The sequence below is a fragment of the Parasteatoda tepidariorum genome, chromosome 6, assembly GCF_982258835.1.
Source record: "Parasteatoda tepidariorum strain Cologne lab strain chromosome 6, Ptep-v5.0, whole genome shotgun sequence".
Taxonomy (NCBI): Eukaryota; Metazoa; Arthropoda; class Arachnida; order Araneae; family Theridiidae; genus Parasteatoda; species Parasteatoda tepidariorum.
Window position 1 is genome coordinate 71,440,627 of NC_141760.1, and position 18,808 is coordinate 71,459,434.

Below are 18,808 nucleotides of genomic sequence, written 5' to 3' on the forward strand. Positions count from 1 at the left end.
TTAATAATTATTCCGATCATACAGTAACGATTTACCCGAAATTCTAGTTTTTAAAATTATAGTTCTTCTTGCCACACATTTAGTAAAAAAAAAACCCTGAAAAGTCAATTTTATCGAATAAATTATTTTTATGCTACGCTCCGAGTTATCAATAATAAAATTATCGAATTTTACCACAACTACTGAATTATGAAACATATTATAAAGTAATATTTTATTGTTAATTTTACCAAAATAATTATGAATGAGGTTAATAAAAATTGCTTTGCTTTTTAATGTTCCTATAGAACCAGTAAGTTTAGTAAGTTTAACTATGTTCTGGTAGTTTTGACCATACTTTTTTTTTCAGTGCAGTGTCTCATTTATGTATGCATTCCTCACTTTTCTTCGAAACAAATTACTGAAGTACAAAAACATTTCTGTATAAATTCTATGAATTCGAAATATAAGTTGGCCATGATGTGGTACGAAAAATTTATTAAAATATAAAAACTGAGAGGGCAATTTTGACATTTGTTCTATGGCTTCCGGAGCTGGTACCCCCTGAAGACGTCGGCTTCGGTGGCCATATTTTTATTTACATTGTTTTTTTCTTTATTGCTTCAATATAAAAATATAAAACTATTATTTATATTTATAAAATAATTTAATTACTATAAAAATTGATTAAATATTTTATTGTTAATTTTACCAAAAGCGTAACAACGGCTCTTTGCGAAAAACAACCTAGATTTTTGGAATTCTACATAACCAGAAATGAGTTAAATTTTATGATATTCTGTCACTTTTGACCGTATTTTTTTCTCTGTGTAGAAATCTGAGGACAATGCTTGTTAGTTTGTTCGTCTCATCAGTTTAACTTTTTTTCAAATTTTACCGCATTAAAAATTCCTTTATTTTGTACTTTTTAGCTAACTGGGCAAAAAGGAAATTCAATTATTTTTTTAATCTATTTCTCTTTTTTCTTTTATTTATTTTTATGAGCTCCCATTTTATGCAATGTTAAAAATATTAAAAAAAATACTAAAAAAAGGAGAAAAAAAAGTTGGTGGATTTCTACATTTCCTTGCTTTACGCTTCCTAACCGAAAACTATTTTTTTATATTATAAATGCAATATTTTTATATTTTTTGATTGACCCGTTCACCTTCGAGTGAGGATCCCGGCAATGGCTGGTCAATACGAATTCCGCATCCCGCTTGCACCAACCACAGTGGCGACGAAAAATATCCTCAGTGGTAGACGAATCATGGGTGGTTTTCACGGTTTTCCTCTCCATGTAAAGCAAATGCGGGTTAATTCCATCAAAAAGTCCCCCACGAAGGAAACATTTCTCTCAATACTTGATCCAGGAGTTCCCTTGTCTTCTGGATTTGGTTCAAAATTATAATGCTACGGAGTTGATCATTAGTAGTCGTAAACCCACAATTGGGTGGGCTGTTCAAGGACTGTTATATAATAAAATAAAATTTTCTGATTTATCTTTGAAAAACAGAGAAACAATAAATTCAACAGAGCACGAAATAAACTTATTGAAGTAATAAGAAAGTAAAAGACGGACCAGACAAACTTAATGTCAAATGTATTGAGCAGAAAACGTCTATGCAGCATAAGAAGAAAGTTTCATCATGCGTAAATTTGGGAACTACTAGAATTATTTCTTTTGCCAATGACCTGCATACATGAAAATGTTTTTAGTTTTGGATAACGATGCAGGTGGACATCGATTTGGAAGTTTGGCCTTTAGGCACGTGGAAGGGAAGTTCAGTCCTACCCTAGTGAACAGTAATCATTACGTTAATCGGTATTCAGACAGACGGGCTTTTTATTTCTTCTCAGAAAATCGACTCCAGTTTCTTGAAACGACTTCATCTTCAACATTTTATTTTGGGTAGGTTTTAATTAATTCTATAAATTTATTTTTAATTCATTTTAACATTAATTTAATTTATCGATAAATTGAATGAATTTTTTTTCTTCATTATTACGTTTAGTCATATTTACGTTTTGATTTTTGTGAAGAATTCGCAAATATTGATGTTTTAAGGTATCAAATAAATGTTCACATTGAATTTTTCAAAATGCTTTTCTACAAACTAAACTTGTTAGCACATTTTATTTTACATTGCAATGTAAATATTTTTATTTTCCTTTGCAAAATGTAAAACATTTCTATTGAAAAAGATAAAAAGTTACACAAAGGAAAATATTTCAACAAAAGTGACTAAAATTCTTTTATAGTAGTTCAAGCGACTGTACATTAATTTATTAATATAATATTTTCTATGAAATTTTTAAAATAGTGCACATTACTAAGTGTTTCTAAAGTAGGAGCAAATCTGTTATAAAATGAATTAAAATCCGAAATGACTTTCAATTGGTTCATTTTGTATACCCCCATTATAATGGAGGCTTGTATAGTTGTCAAAAACCTCTTTAAAATGTTTGTTTCCTAATGATAAATGATTTAAAAACCACATTTCAGTATTTATTAAAAATGTTTTTTAATTATTTCAAAAGAGCATTTCAGCATTTATTAAAAATATTTTGTATTTTTTTTAAAAGGAAAAGAATTAAAAAGAAATAAAAAAAAAGAAATATTTTAAATTAATATGAAATATTACCAAAACAGACGTATTTTTAATAGACAGTAAGGTCCTTTTTGTCACTCTGTTGATATGACAAATTTTCGTTGTTTTCCTCAACAAAAGCAAATTTGTAGGAAAATTTAAAAAAAAAAAAAGTTTCTCTCTCATCAAATTTGTATAACTTTGATGAGATTTGTATAACTCCACAAATATATATATATATATATATATATATATATATATATATATATATATATATATATATATATATATATATATATATATATATATATATATATATATATATATATATATATATATATATATATATGTATATATATCCCTTTTAATATGAAACATATTAAAATTTTTTATCTCTTTGAAGACATGGTTAATAGCTAATGCACACTTTTATGTACCCATAGTGATTTTTATAATAAGACGAACTAACAAGACAAAACAAGAAAAAGTTACAGTGCAAAAATAGTTGTGTAATAACTATCCAAAGTCGATTTTGATTTGAAAATTGCGTTTTAAAAATTTGAAATTTGCGCGTTATTTCAAATTATAACCGAATCAAGTGTTTTTACACGGATGAAAGGGTGAGATTAAAAGTAAATTCCTGATTAAAAGTAAATTCCTGAAATGAGAAAGTCACAGAAATAATGTTCTTATTTAATTGAAGAATTATTTTTGCCAATGTTTGAGTCAGATAATTTGTCAAGCAATCGGTAATTTTTATTTACAATTGATGGAGAAGGTGAAAGTTTGTTTTTCGCCTATCACGATGCTGAATATTTAAGCGAAATGTTCAGCATCGTGAAAGTGAGCATTGAAACAAGCGAGTCAACTGTCATAAGAAGCCGCGCATGTTTTTAGTTCTACAATAACGATAATTATGTCCTTATAAAATGATTTACATAATTATGTCAACTGTAATAAATAATTTTATAATATTTAATTTCTATCAGATTTGGTTTTGTTAAGTTTTTTTCAAATTCATATTAAAATTCTATTTATATTGTGAGTAATGCATGATTAACAAACTAATTTATTTTAAGAAATAACGTATAGATGCAATATCGTAAAAATAACTTTGCTTATTCTTATGAGTTTCATATCTTACAGTAATTACAGAATTTAAGCGTTTCAGAATAACAAAAATTGAGGCGGCTACTTTATGCTGTAAAAGAACATTCTTACTGTTTCACTGCACCAGAAACTATCCTTGGTTCTTGGTATAATCGAACACAACTTTTGTGTAAAGTGCTCGCTTCCATTTTTAATGTAAATGTATACTAACCTTTTTCGCAATGTAGACAAAGCTAACAAGAATGTATAGTATTTTTTTGAAATAAACTTGCCCCCATTTTTAGCACTAATTTACACTAATCTTATTTACAATGTAGACAAAACTAGCAAGAAGGCATAGTATTTTTTTAAAATAAGCTTACCATCATTTTTAATGAACACTAACCTTTTTTTGCAATGTAGACAAAGCTAACAAGAATGCATAGTATTTTTTTGAAATAAGCTTACCACCATTTTTAGCGTTAATTTACTCTAATCTTATTTACAATGTAGACAAAGCTAACAAGAATGCATAGTATTTTTTTAAAAATAAGCTTGCCACCATTTTTAGCGTTAATTTACACTAATCTTATTTACAATGTAGACAAAGCTAACAAGAATGTATAGCATTTTTTTAAAATAAGCTTACCACCGTTTTTAATGTACACTAACCTTTTTTTACAATGTAGACAAAGCTAACAAGAATGTATAGTATCTCTTCCAAACTCTCTAGTAATCTCCTAGTAATAAATACAATATTTTGTGAAATATAATACGCTTATGTTTCAGATGAGAATAGTAATAAAGACAGTAGCAAATGAAAGCTTCTTCAAGAAGGCTGATCTTTTTCCAATTTCTTACTTTGCGTTATCTAAGATGGCTTGTATTTCTTGCTTTGATTTCCACACTTTGCTTTTCCTATCATACATACATAAATAGAAGAAGTAAAACAAGAAATGAACTAGAAAATTGCCTCAAAGGTACACTTTGTTTTGTTTCATTTCTGTATAAAATGTTTTGGTGTATAGTTGCCACTGTTTTGGTTTTGGTGTTTTGGTGTTTTCATTGTTAATTTTACTGGTTCATTTTTGCTTATTTGTTTATTGAAAATACATATGTTCACGCACATTCGAATCAATTTATGGCTTTATTGTTGAAACATTTTGTTTAAAAGATAAATACTTTTTAGTAATACATTTTTAATATATCACATTTTTAAATTTTATGTAATTTTTCGACCGATCAATACAGTTCAGTGTACAGTTTACCTCGACACCAAAAAAGGTGGCATATATATACCAAAAACTATCACAGTCCAAGTATAACGATGATTTAATTGTTTATCAAATTTATATCAGAATTATTTCAACTATAAAACCACTTTGAAAGATATCATATATTTCCTTATACTCCTTACTAATTTAACTTTAAAAAAACAGTTGCAATCAATTACACTGTTAGAAATTTCTTCGCATCAAATCAAATAAATTGTTGATATAGGTGATATTGTATCGGGTTCCTTTCACAATTTAAGATTATTCTTGTGCATTTAAACAAATTTAGATCATACTGTTTGAAATTTCTCGGAAAAATTAGTTAAATAACTATGAAGAAAGAGGATTCAGGGTGTCAATTTAAGTGGTGATTATGGAATATCAGGTGAGGTTGGAATTTGTATTTGGTATAGTGGGCCAAGTTGAAGATAATGAAAACAGAAGGGTGATGAAAATTATACTTGAACTGGATCAGAATTAATAAAAAGCTTTTATTTAGTATACTTGCAGAGCTCGAGGTACCAAATATACATATCATTCATAAGAATTTCAGTTGAACAAGTTTTACATAATAATATTAAAATAGGTCAGGCCATGGGAGACAAATCCCCACGACCTGCCTAATCAAAAGCCAAATTAAAAAGTACGTGTAAATTGTTCCCAACGGACACAGAAGCATTGGTAGGAGATCCAAAATTGGCGATTTATTAAAATATAGCATAGCCAAAACAAAGCCAATCGGCATATCAATATTGGGTTTAAAATAATACCTTGGCGATCACGAGTCGCCTACAAATTTATGAGAATTATTACAACCATGCAACTGAAACATTTTTGCGGTTAGAAATTAGAATAAAAAGTTATAAATAGATTTTTGTTTTGGATTAGAGGCGACAGTGAATTAATATGTCTGCATTAGTAATGAAATAAAAAAGTATCCGTTACATTGATCTAGAAGAGAAGAAATAAATATTTTATGTTCGTTTAAAAAGATTAAGTTTTTGATTTATTTTAAATGTAATTCTATTAATAAAAATAAGCTTAAGTGCTGAAAGATATTTTAAAAGGATAGAAAATAAATATGTAATGCCAATTGTGGCATCACAATAACAATTTATTCAATTGCTGTTTTACCATATTGAAACAAAACATTCAATTAATCATAAAATAGTATTCAAACTATTAACTATGAGAAAAAAAAACGTTTATTAACTGCTTTCATCTAATACGGTTAAACAACCAGAATTTTATCGCATTAACTAGGCTCACCTAATGAAGTTACTTAGTTCCTTGCAGCGCCGACCAGTCTGTGTAGGGGTCAGGGAACTGTCCTTGCATCAGAAAGGTTCTGGGTTCGAATCCCGAACAAGGCATGGATGTTTCTTTCCCTCTATCTGTGTTCTATGTCCTTTCTCCTTTGTGTGTGAATGTGACCCGCCCTATAAACGGGTTGTGGTAGTGTGACGTGGGCGACGCTGTTCCATCGCCGTGGCTTCGCCACAGGTGCCCACTGGGTAACGAAAAGAGAATTAGCAGTTCTGGCACTTTCTGTGGCCAATGGACAATAGCTCCAAGTGCCCGCCATTAAAAAAAAAGTTCCTTGCAGCCATGTACATATTACAGGGGAGAGAGCTAACATGTCACTCTCGTGACCGATAAAAAGCGAGTTCGAATCCCATCTTTGGCACTGGGATCTTTCCACCTTCCCCTTCAACACACGAAGAGTTTCTCCTGTCTTGTGCTTCCTATTCCTGTGATTCTGGGCTATTAGAATACGATACACTCATCTACGCATAGCTGGCAGCACCATAAAGCTGCTTAACACAAAAAATGCTAAAATTTTCCATCTCTTACGATCGCTGAAACAGCAAAATAAACTAATTAAAACACATTCCACGGTCCATTTGATACAACTCAACCACAATCTAACAACCTAACTCCATTGCTCATTACTAAGGCCCGGATTTTGATGACATTTGCATTTTTCTGCATTTTTTGCATTTTTAGACATTTTTTGTCCTTTAGAGCATTTTTTGAGATTTATAGGGCATTTTCTTTAAATTTTGGGGCGTATTTTGCATTTTAAAGCATTTTTTAAATTTTTGTTAATTTTTCTAATTTTTATTATTTTTTATAATTTTTTATTATTACACTGGCTTCCAAACAATGAAGAAAATTTCTAGGATATTAACAGGTGAAGCAACATCTTTTCTAATTGAAGAAGAATTGTCAGTAAGTGTGATCGTCCTTTTCAAGTACGCACCAATAACATCAGTAGACGTTGATAGAAGCTTCTCCTGGTATAAAAATTTGCTTTCAGACAAGAGACGCTCGTTTACATTTCAAAATATTAAAAAAAAACTAATAATCCACTGTAATTCTGATATTTAGTAATATTATGAGATGGAAGTTGTTATATTCATTTAAGTTTCTATACAAAATGAAAATGTTTTGGAGTCAATATATTTTCCTTTTTTTTGTTATTTTAGTATATAAAACATATTTGTTAAACTTTAATGAACGTAGAATAAGTATTGCATTGCTTTATATTTTTTGAAACGACTCATAATAATTTTAAAGAGTAAAACATTGTTTTAGTTCAATATTTTTACTTCTATTTAGGTCATGTCATAATGCATTTTTAGCGCAATTTTCGCATTTTAAGGGAATTTTTTGCACTTTTAAGGGCATTTTTTGCAGTTTATAAGGGCATTTTTTGCACTTTTTAAGGGCATTAATTGAGATTTTTTAGGTCATCAAAATCCAGGCTCTACTCATTACCTAACGATAAGTTTGGCTGCAATGTCCAGTTAATTTTCGTTTTTTACGGTTTTGAAACCATGTTAGTTTCAAATGGTTAAAGAAAACTGTATATTTTTGCATTCATGGTTTTTTAACCATAGCAGTTGTTTACGATTTTAAGATCGTAAAATCGTAAACAACTGCTAAGTTGTTTACGATTCTTTTACCTTTACCTTTAGGTAAAAAATGTTCTTTACCGTTAATTTTACTGTAAATTAGATGGACAGACTTCTGCCTGCTATTTTACTGCAATTTTCGAATGAAAATTTTAACAGTGTAACAGGAAAATAATACCTCGGTATCAAAAGTATTGTAGAATCATAACATTCGCAAAATTGAAAATAAAATCGATATTTATATTAAATGCATTTTCTAAATTTGCATAAATTAATTCTGTAAAGTGCATTATTAATAAAAAATGCAACACTGAAAAACCTTAATAAATCTTTATAGAAACAAAAATTTTATTTAGAGTAATTATTAATAAAAAAGTTCAGATGATGGTTTTACAAAGCATTAACTAAAAATATTTAATTTAATTTTAAAACTCCCATGCATTGTAAAAACCGTTAAAAATAAATAACAGCATTCATAAAGCTATGCGGAATAGCGTTTTTATTTCTCGGTCTAATTTTTTTTATAAGCACTAATCATACAGTTTAAATTTTTACGAAAAAAGAGAATGAATACAAAAAAATAAATAAAAAATTAATATTTACTTAAAACATAGAGACATTTCCAGAAATTTCCCCCATATTTTTTTCGGAAGTTAAATCGCTTTGCAGGATTTTTTACATTGTAAGTTACAAATGTTTCTGAATAAACACTTTTGTCTCTCATTAAAACAAGCAAAAAACAAAGATAATGAACGGAGACATCGCAAAAAATCTATAATAATCCGATTTAAGTATGAAACTTTTCACATATTGAAAAAAATCCAGATTAATATCAAATATCATTCTTATAACAGTACTAAGGTATTTTTTCTAAGTCATTAAAATTTGTTTCGCGAAATTTTTAAGTACTATTTAATATCTTTGAGCCCAAACATCCTAAAAAAAACAAATATTAAGGAACCTTTGTGATAAAAATAATTTTTGAAATAATTATTACGAAGCATATTTAACCAATATTTAATCAAAGCATTAATTAAAAATATTTTATTTAATTTTGCATACATTGTCAAGCAGGTAAAAAAGTAAATGATAAATTGAGTACAGTCAAATCAACCATAATATGGCAAAATTTGCTGGGTGTCTGGCTCTATGGGAACACCAAAAGCTTGGTAATTTTTACCGAAGAACTTTGGCAAAGATTTTGGTAGGATTAGCAGTAATATATGGTTTTATAATATGCGACAAAAGTGGCTAAATGTAGTAAAATTTGATAATTGTATCATTATTCGTGGGGCATGGTATAAAAACCCTTTATTCGGCTGACCTTTCGGTTTTGTATTTTTTGGAAACTGCGAGGTTATAAGAACTATAATTTGTAAACCAAACTTAACGGTAAGCCGTTACGATATGAGCAGAAAATTTACCAGATGATAGTTTTAAATACTGTGTATTTTGGTTTTTAGTTGAAAGAATTGTATTTTTTACAACACTCATTGCTTTTTTTTTCAATACTCAATACTCATTTGAGAATAAGGTAATTTTACCACAATTGTCTTCTTCGTGTAGTATTCATGAACTTATGCAAAATAATTTTCATTTTTCTGTCAAATTTTTTAATAGACGCTAACTATCCGATTTTAATTTTCCAAAAACCATAATGAATACTAAGAATAAAAATTTACTTCAAAATTAAAAAATTTCCTTTTTAGGTAATTATTCAGGGAACTCAATTTAAAATTTTCTTTTCATTCGACAGCAAATTAATTTCAGGAAATATTTCTAAAATAAGCAAATATAAAGTGGAACTTTAAATCTTTAAAAGACTGGTTCAGTTATATTTGCAAAAATGCAATTCCCGGGCTTTAAAGATGTCGACAAACTAGTAATAACTAAGGAGAATTGATTACTTTTTGCTTAAGCAATTTCTGACGGTGTACAATTGCTGTATAGATTGCTTCAGCGATTTCACGTTCACTGCTTAAATGAATTCGAACTAGTGTTATTCAAATGATATATCCGTGGTGAAAATCACGTTTTCCATACTTGGTTGATGCCGAAACATCTGCTCCCGAAATTAAATTACAATCGGGAATTGAAAGGTTTTTACAGTAATTGCTATTTTTAGACAGAAAAAAAAGATAATTTTCTTTAAAGTAATACACTGTGGTGACTTAACTGTAATTATGTTTTCATATTTATTAAACTAATCAGTTTTAGACAGTAAATGAGTTATAATAATGGTAATATTTTAGTTTAATGGCAAGATGGAAGCAAAATGAAAATAAGTCTCATTTTTGTTGAAAAAAAAATTTTCGAATGGGAAAAATATTAAAAAAAAGAGAACATTAATTAAATTTAGTACATTACAAATTTAATTTTACATGAAGGAATGTTTTTTTAAATACGAAATAACTTTAAAGAAATTTACTTAAATTATTCGAAACAAATTATTTGGAAATATATAATTATAAGAAGATTTATTTAATTAATTTTCTTTTATTTATTATGAAAACAAATTTTAAGAAAGTTTAAAACGTAATATTCTTTATGAAAAACAAATGTATGTAATTTGCTGGAATTGGAAAAAAATATAAAAAACACAGGCTAAAATGTACGTATCATTCTTAATTCTTTACGTCAGATGAACTCAGTGATCACATTGAGCGTAGTAGCATAGGTGAACTACGTCAGCAAATTAGTATTTTGTAAGTATTCTAGAACCAGGGTATTAGTTTTACAAGTATGCTTTTGAAACGTATTTCTATAAAATGAATAATTTAAAATCAACAGTATTCAACAACAAATCAATGGTGAACTAATACCAATTCTTCAAGAAGATAAGTAAAAAATTGCCATACTATTACTGAAGGCAATGATGGTTAGTTAATTTTGTAATATATACTTATTAAAATAAAAACTTTAAGCTATGCACTAAAAGACAAAATTAATAGTGGAATGGTTTTAATTCGCTTGGGTGAAACGTAAAAATTTTTCATTCCATTATTGATGCCAAAGCTAAATCGATCGAATAGTTTCTGAGAAATCTAATTTTAAGAATTCGATTAGTCAGAAACTATTCAACCGATTTCGTTCAAATTTTGTATTTTGCCATGTGAGATTGAATACTTTAGAATGACGTAAGAGATTGTACACCTTACAATTCAAATTTATTTCGGCTATTATTAAAAAAAAAAATTCAAAATAAAAAGCAATATTTTTAAAAACCACGTTTCTGTAGTAGAAAATAATAATTAAAAAAAAATTTGAAAAACGAAAAACGTGGGGCGCATGAAATACATAACAGTAATGTTATATTAGTGTGTGTATGTGTGCTCTTGAGAATATGTGTATGTATATCTGTAATTGTTATTGTATCTGAATGTAGATGTGGAATATGTTTGTGTATCTGCATATGTATGTAGCTGTGCATGTGTAAATGTGTATAGAAAATGTGTATATATATGCGTATATGTACTGTTATGTATTTCATTCGCCCCACGTTTTTCGTTTTTCATTTTTTTTTAATTATTATTCTCCACTACAAAAACGTGGTTTTTAAAAATATTGTTTTTTATTTTGAATTTTTTTATTTTAAATTATAATTTTTTTAATTTTTATTTTATATTTTTTAAAATTATTACTTTTTAATTATTATTCTTCACTACAAAAAACGTGGTTTTTAAAAATACATATTTTTATTCAGATTATTTTTCTTAGTCAAGAGTAGTCAAGACTACTGCAAGACCACTACTAAAATAATAGAACTTTCATTTTAAATTAAGGATACGAAAATCTTTGTAGAAGAATAATACCTTTACGACTTTCATTAGTTTTATGCTGATGACAACCAAAACGATCTGGAAATGAATAAGGAAAAACTGGATCCTACCACGTGATTTTTCAGCCAATAAAAATACTCCGACATTATAAATCCTTTCACCTGACATGCAATACTAATTTGAAATAATGGAATCGACAACAAAAGACAATCTCAAAAATGATTTTTTTCTTAAATTTTAATTTTATTTTACTTTGTATGTCTTTTTTCTCTTCATTTTCATGCATTGTCATCCGATTCTGAACTATGCGCCAAATTTGAAGTTTGTGGCTAGTCGGGAAGTTAGTTTAAAATCGATTGCAAAATTCCACCCGGACAGACATACACGAAGGCAAGTTTATATAAACGTGGTGATAAAATAATAAATATTTACTAAAATTTATTTTTTGCACGAAATTATTTGCATAGACGAATTTTACAATCATACGCAAAAATTTTTCGATTTGCTTCAGAAAATCTCAGGATATGGCGAAATACGCAAAAAGTAAAAGTAACATTAAGGGGTTCAAACTTTGGAGTGCTCTCCTGACCAAGCTATGGGGACCATATTTCGCAGATTGTGGCTTCTCCCTATGTTTTGGGGGTTAAAAACCAAATCAATGGAAAAAAAGGTATGTTTATTCGGAGAAAGTATATTTTTGTGTCTGATTTCATAACTTAAAATATCGTCTGCACTTATCAATAGCATATTTGAGGTTATCCCCTTGAATTATTAAGATTGAGTCCTAGAATGTGAAGATCCGGTCATTAGATCAAAAGTTATGCAGTGTGGTTCGTTTTTTTTGGGGGGGGGAGAGCACTGTACATTCAGTAGATTGTTTAAATCTTACAATACTTTTCAGTGGTGGTGCCACTTTCTTTTTCAAACTTTAAATTAAATAGAGGGCAAAATAGATGCCACTATTAATAATAAAAATAGCATTATAGCTCTTTATAACTCCTCATCCCAATGGGCATTCAACGAACAGTAATGCAGGTGTAACATGAGATAAACTGAAGTACAATAAATAATACAAAAACGCTTGGGAGAAATCCCGTAAATATGAATTCTCAGGGGTGGGGATGAATAGAAAGAGAGAAATCTGGAAAAGTAAAACTATATATGACCATGGGAAAAAATACACTGAAAGAAATGAAACAATGTTTAAAAACATACGAACTGCATAGAAAAAATGAATAACAACACCGGGAAACAAAAGTTTCTGTTGCATTTATACAAGTGCTTGATCTAGCGTTATTTAGTTGCGGTGATTTCAAATTTGAAATTGGTTTTTTTCCTTAAACTACAGAGTTTTATTTTTATTTTTTAAAATGACAGTTTGAGAGATTGCAGATTTGAAATCAGCAACACAAAAATATCCACGAGACGTTAAAAAACTCCATGTATTACGAAAAGAAAAAAAAATTACTCCCTAGTGTAATGTATAAAAGGGCATGAAATAATAACCGATTTTAAAGAATTGAAAGTAAAATTAAAGGTTTCATCAGTTAAAGAAAATAATTTTTCACTTTCTAATAATTTGATTCACTGCAAAAGCTTTTGTAAGTATCTATGTTTTTAATCAAGTATTTTTTTTAAAAAATTAAGAATGGTTAGACTCACAATTTGAACCGGAAACACGGCACGTTTTATCACATTCTGGTAGTTTTCACCATGGTTAGAGTTGTGAACTAATTTACACAACAATAGATTGAAGTTCGTAAATAAATATTAAATAATACTACCACATTCAATACAACTTTTTAATATTTGTGTTTCGCTGACCGGCCTGTGTAGGGGGCAGGGAACTGTCTTTGCATCAGAAAGGTTCTGGGTTCGAATCCCGGGCAAGACATTGATGTTTCTTTCTCGCTATCTGTGTTCTATGTCCTTTCTCCTTTGTGTGTGAATGTGACCCGCCCTATAAACGGGTTGTGGTAGTGCGACGTGGGCGACGCTGCTCCACAGACGTGGCTTCGCCACAGGTGCCCACTGGGTAACGAAAAGAGAGTTAGCAGTTCTGGCACTTTCTGTGGCCAATGGACAATAGTTCCAAGTGCCCGCCATTAAAAAAAAATATTTGTGTTTCGAATATCTACAAAATATGTTCAAAATCATTATTTAAAAAGCTGTAGCAACAAAAAAATTAAAATAATTTTTCGTTCAAAATTAACGGTGCTACTTTGAATATATTTTTACTCCAGTATGGTTTGCAGATGCTAAAATTCTAAAACAACAAAGCCGTAAAATTAAAATTAAGTATGAAAATAACGATGAATTATTTCCAGCTGGGTCTAATATGAGTAATTGTTTCGAGCTCCCGGGTAAAGAAAAATGCCAGTTAAATATGTATTTATACTTGTTTAATGCTTCCAAGGGTATAAATTTACTTTCAAAGCTTTCCGAAACATTAAATTATTCAGTCTCGTTATAAGTATATTCCTCGTTCTTGTGTTTAGACAGCAGAAATAAGTAGCTCTGAAAATTAAATAATATCTCCTTAAATGCATTTCTGCCTATCTAAGAGGTTATTAACGCTATCTTTTTAATTCAGTTGGGGTTAATAAATGATTTAATGACTATTGAATAGCATATTCAGTTAATTTACCTCTTTATTACGTGACATATTTCATTTTGGCATCACTATAATTTCGGATAATTGCATTTGAATACTTAATGAACAAACGAAAATTTACCACTCCTGATGTTATTGTTGGAAAACTTACGCGTGAAGTAAATTCATCACGTTTAATTGCTTGAAAAATTTCGTATATTTAATTTATGTTGGTTCTAGTATGGGGTTAATTATTTTATGGTGTAATTTAAAAATTATACAAATACTAGTTCACAAATATATTACGCATGTTTACTCATTTAATATTCTTTTGATTCATATCATAAATAATAACTGGAACGCATATCGTTTTTTAGGTTTTAAATATCCTATGTGTTGTGAAAATAATACTTCCTTGTTTATTAAAAGTTTTCATATTTTTTTTACAGTTTAAAGTACATAAAGAATTATTTGTAATTGAAAATGCAATATGTTTTTACCTCAAAAAAAATCAGAAAATTAATATATTTTTAAATGCATTTCTACCTATCTGAGAGGTTATTAACGATATCTTTTTAATTCAGATGGTGTTAATTAATGATTTAATAGCTATTAAATGGTATAGTCAGTTAATTTACCTATTAATACGCGTCATAATTCATTTCAGCATCACTACAGCAATTTCAACTAATTGCATTAGAATATTTAATGAAGGGACGAAAATTTACCATTTCTGATGTTACTGTTGGAAAACTTACGTGTGAAGTAAATTCATCATGCTTAACTGTTTGAAAAATTTTGTATTTATGTTGTTGCTAATATTGCGTTAATTATTTAAAGGTGCAAGTTAAAAAATATGAAAATACCAACAAACTATATTTTTCTATCAAAATTTTATTCATTTTTACTCTCCTGAAATTCTTTTGCTTTTAATCAGCATAAACAATATCTGGGACGCATAACGTTTTCAATTTTAAGTAGTTAATATCCAGTGCATTATTAAAATATTGCTTCTTTGCTTATTAAATTTTTTCCCCATACTTCTTATAGTTTAAAGTGCAAAAAGTATTATTTTGGAAACGTAATTTTTTTTCCAATTGTCAAAGGAATGCTGTATTAATTGCTTATCGATGGCGCTAGATCTAGTATTAGAATTTAACATGGAATGTATAAAAAATGCTCATTTCTGATGCATTTATGGATTTTAAGGAGATAATATCACATAGCTAATTTCTCTTTCTAATAATGCATGTAAATTCTTCCAAAGTAAAACAGTTCATGAAAAGCAAAAAAATATATATTTATAAAAAGTTTCAAATTACAGTAAACGAAGATTTTAATTTCTACATACAACAAAAAAAGTAAATAAATAAGTCAATAAAAATAAAACGAAATATTTTTCTTTACAAATTTAAATATATATGTTTTTAAAAGAACTACTCATTGCGCAATCTTTTTTTTAATCAAAGTTTTGTTTATTAATGACTAATGAAGAAAACAAATGATTTATTCTACATGCAGGGTGTTCCGAAAAGACCATTAATAGCCTGCACTTATGGAATACTTATTAAAAATGAAAATAAAAAAGGTGTGTTCATTTGGTTCGCAAATTAATATTTAAGCAAAGAAAAAACGAGAACGCTTTCTTTATTTGTCAAATCATGGACATCAAGACAGGAGTAATAAGCAATAAAACAGGTGTTTTGACGGAATGGAATAGCGAAGAGTTGAAAGATGTCGAGCTAAGCTCTTTTTCGAATGATAGTTAATTTCTAAGAAGAAAGCATGAATTTGAGAAGAAGAAAGCATGAATTTGAGAAGCTAGCACTACCTTCGTTTGCTTCTGTGAGAAGCTGAAACGATCATTGCTTTTTAATTGTCAGAAAAACATTCGAGTTTCTCTCTACAATTGAACCTATCTTGATATTTATTATATCTACCTTCTTCTACTGTAATTTGTCTGATTTCAATAATGTATTTATTTTATCCTCGTAAAATATCCAATTGAAACTCCATATATGAAAACTTTTCTATTTCCATATTTGATAAGAAATATAAAATAATATATATCAAGGGTGGTCTTTACGGAACATTTTTGGAATTATTTTTGAAAGAAAAATCATTGGTTAAATGTTTCCTTTTATTTCAATCTACTTCCGTAGAAGTGTTTATAGATTTTCTATAATGATGATTTTGTTGAATATAAAAATAAATGTGAAGATGATTATAATTTATGTACGTTTGCAAGAATAAATTATTCTGAACTCAAGTGACTCTACCATAATATTTTTATATTGCATAGATAGTTGCATTATTTTAAATCTTTAAATGGTGCTAAATAATTATTTTTCAGTTTCATGCATTTCTAATATTATTTCTAATTAAAAAATATTATATATATATATAATATTATATATATATAATATTATATATATATTATGTATATATAATATTATATATATATCATATATATAATATTATATATATATTATACGATATTATTCTATTAAACAATGTGTGAACTTTAAGTATTTTCATTCCAATTTCTTGTCAGCCATTTTTTTTACAACACAGATAATTTATTTTTAAGCTATAATCATGAATTGTTATTTTTAAATGTTTATTTTTTTATAGGTAACAAATGTATTGCACCGAAAACAATAGTAGTCTCAAAAAATATCACAACAGTGACAACCAAAAAAGGACAGACGAAAGTGCCTACCAAACCAAATTATTTAGAAAAAGTTCACATTTTGCCTGAAAAAATACAGAAAAAAATGAAAGAAATCAAAGAACAGAAAGTATTTGACGCACCACAAACTTCAATTTCTCCAAAGAAAAGGAAAATTTTGATACTTTCATATTTTGATGTTAGTTCTCCTCACATTGGTGACATACTAAGTCAACATCCTGACATATTTTACATCAACAAGCCTCTTCAACCATTTGACGCTACTACTTTAAAAGACGGCGAAGAACCTATATCTAGGCGGAATATAGACGAAGCAGTGGAATACATGGCAGATCTGTTTGATTGCAAAATAATAAATACAAAATTTGGCTACACAGATCAGATGCTACGAAAGTTTATGAAAAAAGCATTTGGTACTTGCCAAGAGCAACAAAGCAATAATTCTGAATGTGTTCAAGAACTTTGCAGAACCAAGCGATTTATTTTGTCCAAGACTATTCGAGTTTATTTACAAGACCTTCAGTTATTCTTGATGAAAAACAAGGGTATAGCTAAAGTAATCATACTTCAGCGAGATCCTAGAGTTAATCTTCACTTGAGGAGTCGTCTAAATCGTGGAGGATGGACTACAGGTTCGGACATGTTTTTTCTTGGGCGAAGTTTGTGTTCACGAATGCTGCACGACTTACAAGCGGCGAAACGGTTTGAAGGTATGGGTCATCGCGATTTTTATCGGATTGTACTCTACGAGCACTTCTTAAAGGATCCAGAACATATTATTCAAGACATTTTATCTTTCGTAGGATTATCAGTTGGAATGAATGATGTAAAACAGTTACTTAGAAATGTAAATGCTTATAAAGAACTCAAAAAAGTTCACTTAAATAAATGGGAATGGATTCCAGACGATGATGCTTGTTTAGGAGTTGATAAAGCATGTGCATTTTTCTATAAAAATTCTCTTTATAATCCAGTTAAACAAACATTTGGATTTGTTCAAAAATATAATCTTTGTAAATATTGTGATTAAATATATCTAAAACATCTATGTAAATTGTTTTAGTACGCTTAAAGTTTCTAAGTTTATTTTTAGATAAATTAAATTAAATCAATACACTACGGAAAAGATCCAAAATTATTTAAGGCAGACTACAGAGAAAGTTTAAGGGAAATTATTCTGCAGAAGTTTAAATTCTCTACAGCTTTTTTTTTCTGTTCCATGTAACTAATGGTTGATGGTTAAGAAATACGCATGATTATTAAATAATATTAATTGGTGAGAAAATATTAATGATTATAATTTAATTTATGTAATTATTACCACTGTTTATAGTTTTAATAAGCAATTATTAGAAATAAACATGGCAATTTCATAAATTATAACCGATTATTTTATTTTAAGGAATCTCATTGGCTAAACTTTATTTTTAATTATTAAGAGTAAACATCTGATGTGATAAAATTGGACGCCTTACTTATTTCAATGGCTTATCACGCAGATCTAATATGTATTGAAATTTGCAATAAATGTTTACGAAATTAGCATTTTTCTTAATATACACAGATTCTAAAGAAAATATGAATAAACCATATTATAAAATTGTTTTTACGATCTCTAAATGGATTTTTAGCAAAAAAACATTCCAAAAACTTTTATCAAAGGTTCCTACGGATTTTCCGAATATATTAAGTATAATAAAGTATATAAATATTTTGTAAAATGAATTATTCAGCATTTTTAAAACTTTTCATTTTAGTGAGGAATATAAGCACCTTGGGGGAATGAAGATTTCAAAACAGGTTTAAAATGAGATACATTGAAAAGTGCTATTTAGTTAGGGCAGTATTCTATTTCATTTTTTACTGATCTTACATTTCTTATATCAAAAGTGT

General features: G+C 28.3%; 1 protein-coding gene across 1 annotated transcript; it reads left to right on the forward strand.

The window, feature by feature from the left end:
* The first annotated feature begins 1,751 nt into the window (after positions 1-1,751).
* On the forward strand, positions 1,752-17,961 carry LOC107454115 (carbohydrate sulfotransferase 5-like). Its single transcript, XM_043039145.3, has 3 exons — positions 1,752-1,891; positions 4,449-4,639; positions 16,858-17,961. The coding sequence occupies exons 2-3, from the start codon at positions 4,477-4,479 to the stop codon at positions 17,943-17,945; spliced, it is 1,251 nt and encodes a 416-aa protein (XP_042895079.2). The 5' UTR covers positions 1,752-1,891; positions 4,449-4,476; the 3' UTR covers positions 17,946-17,961.
* Positions 17,962-18,808: the final 847 nt, after the last annotated feature.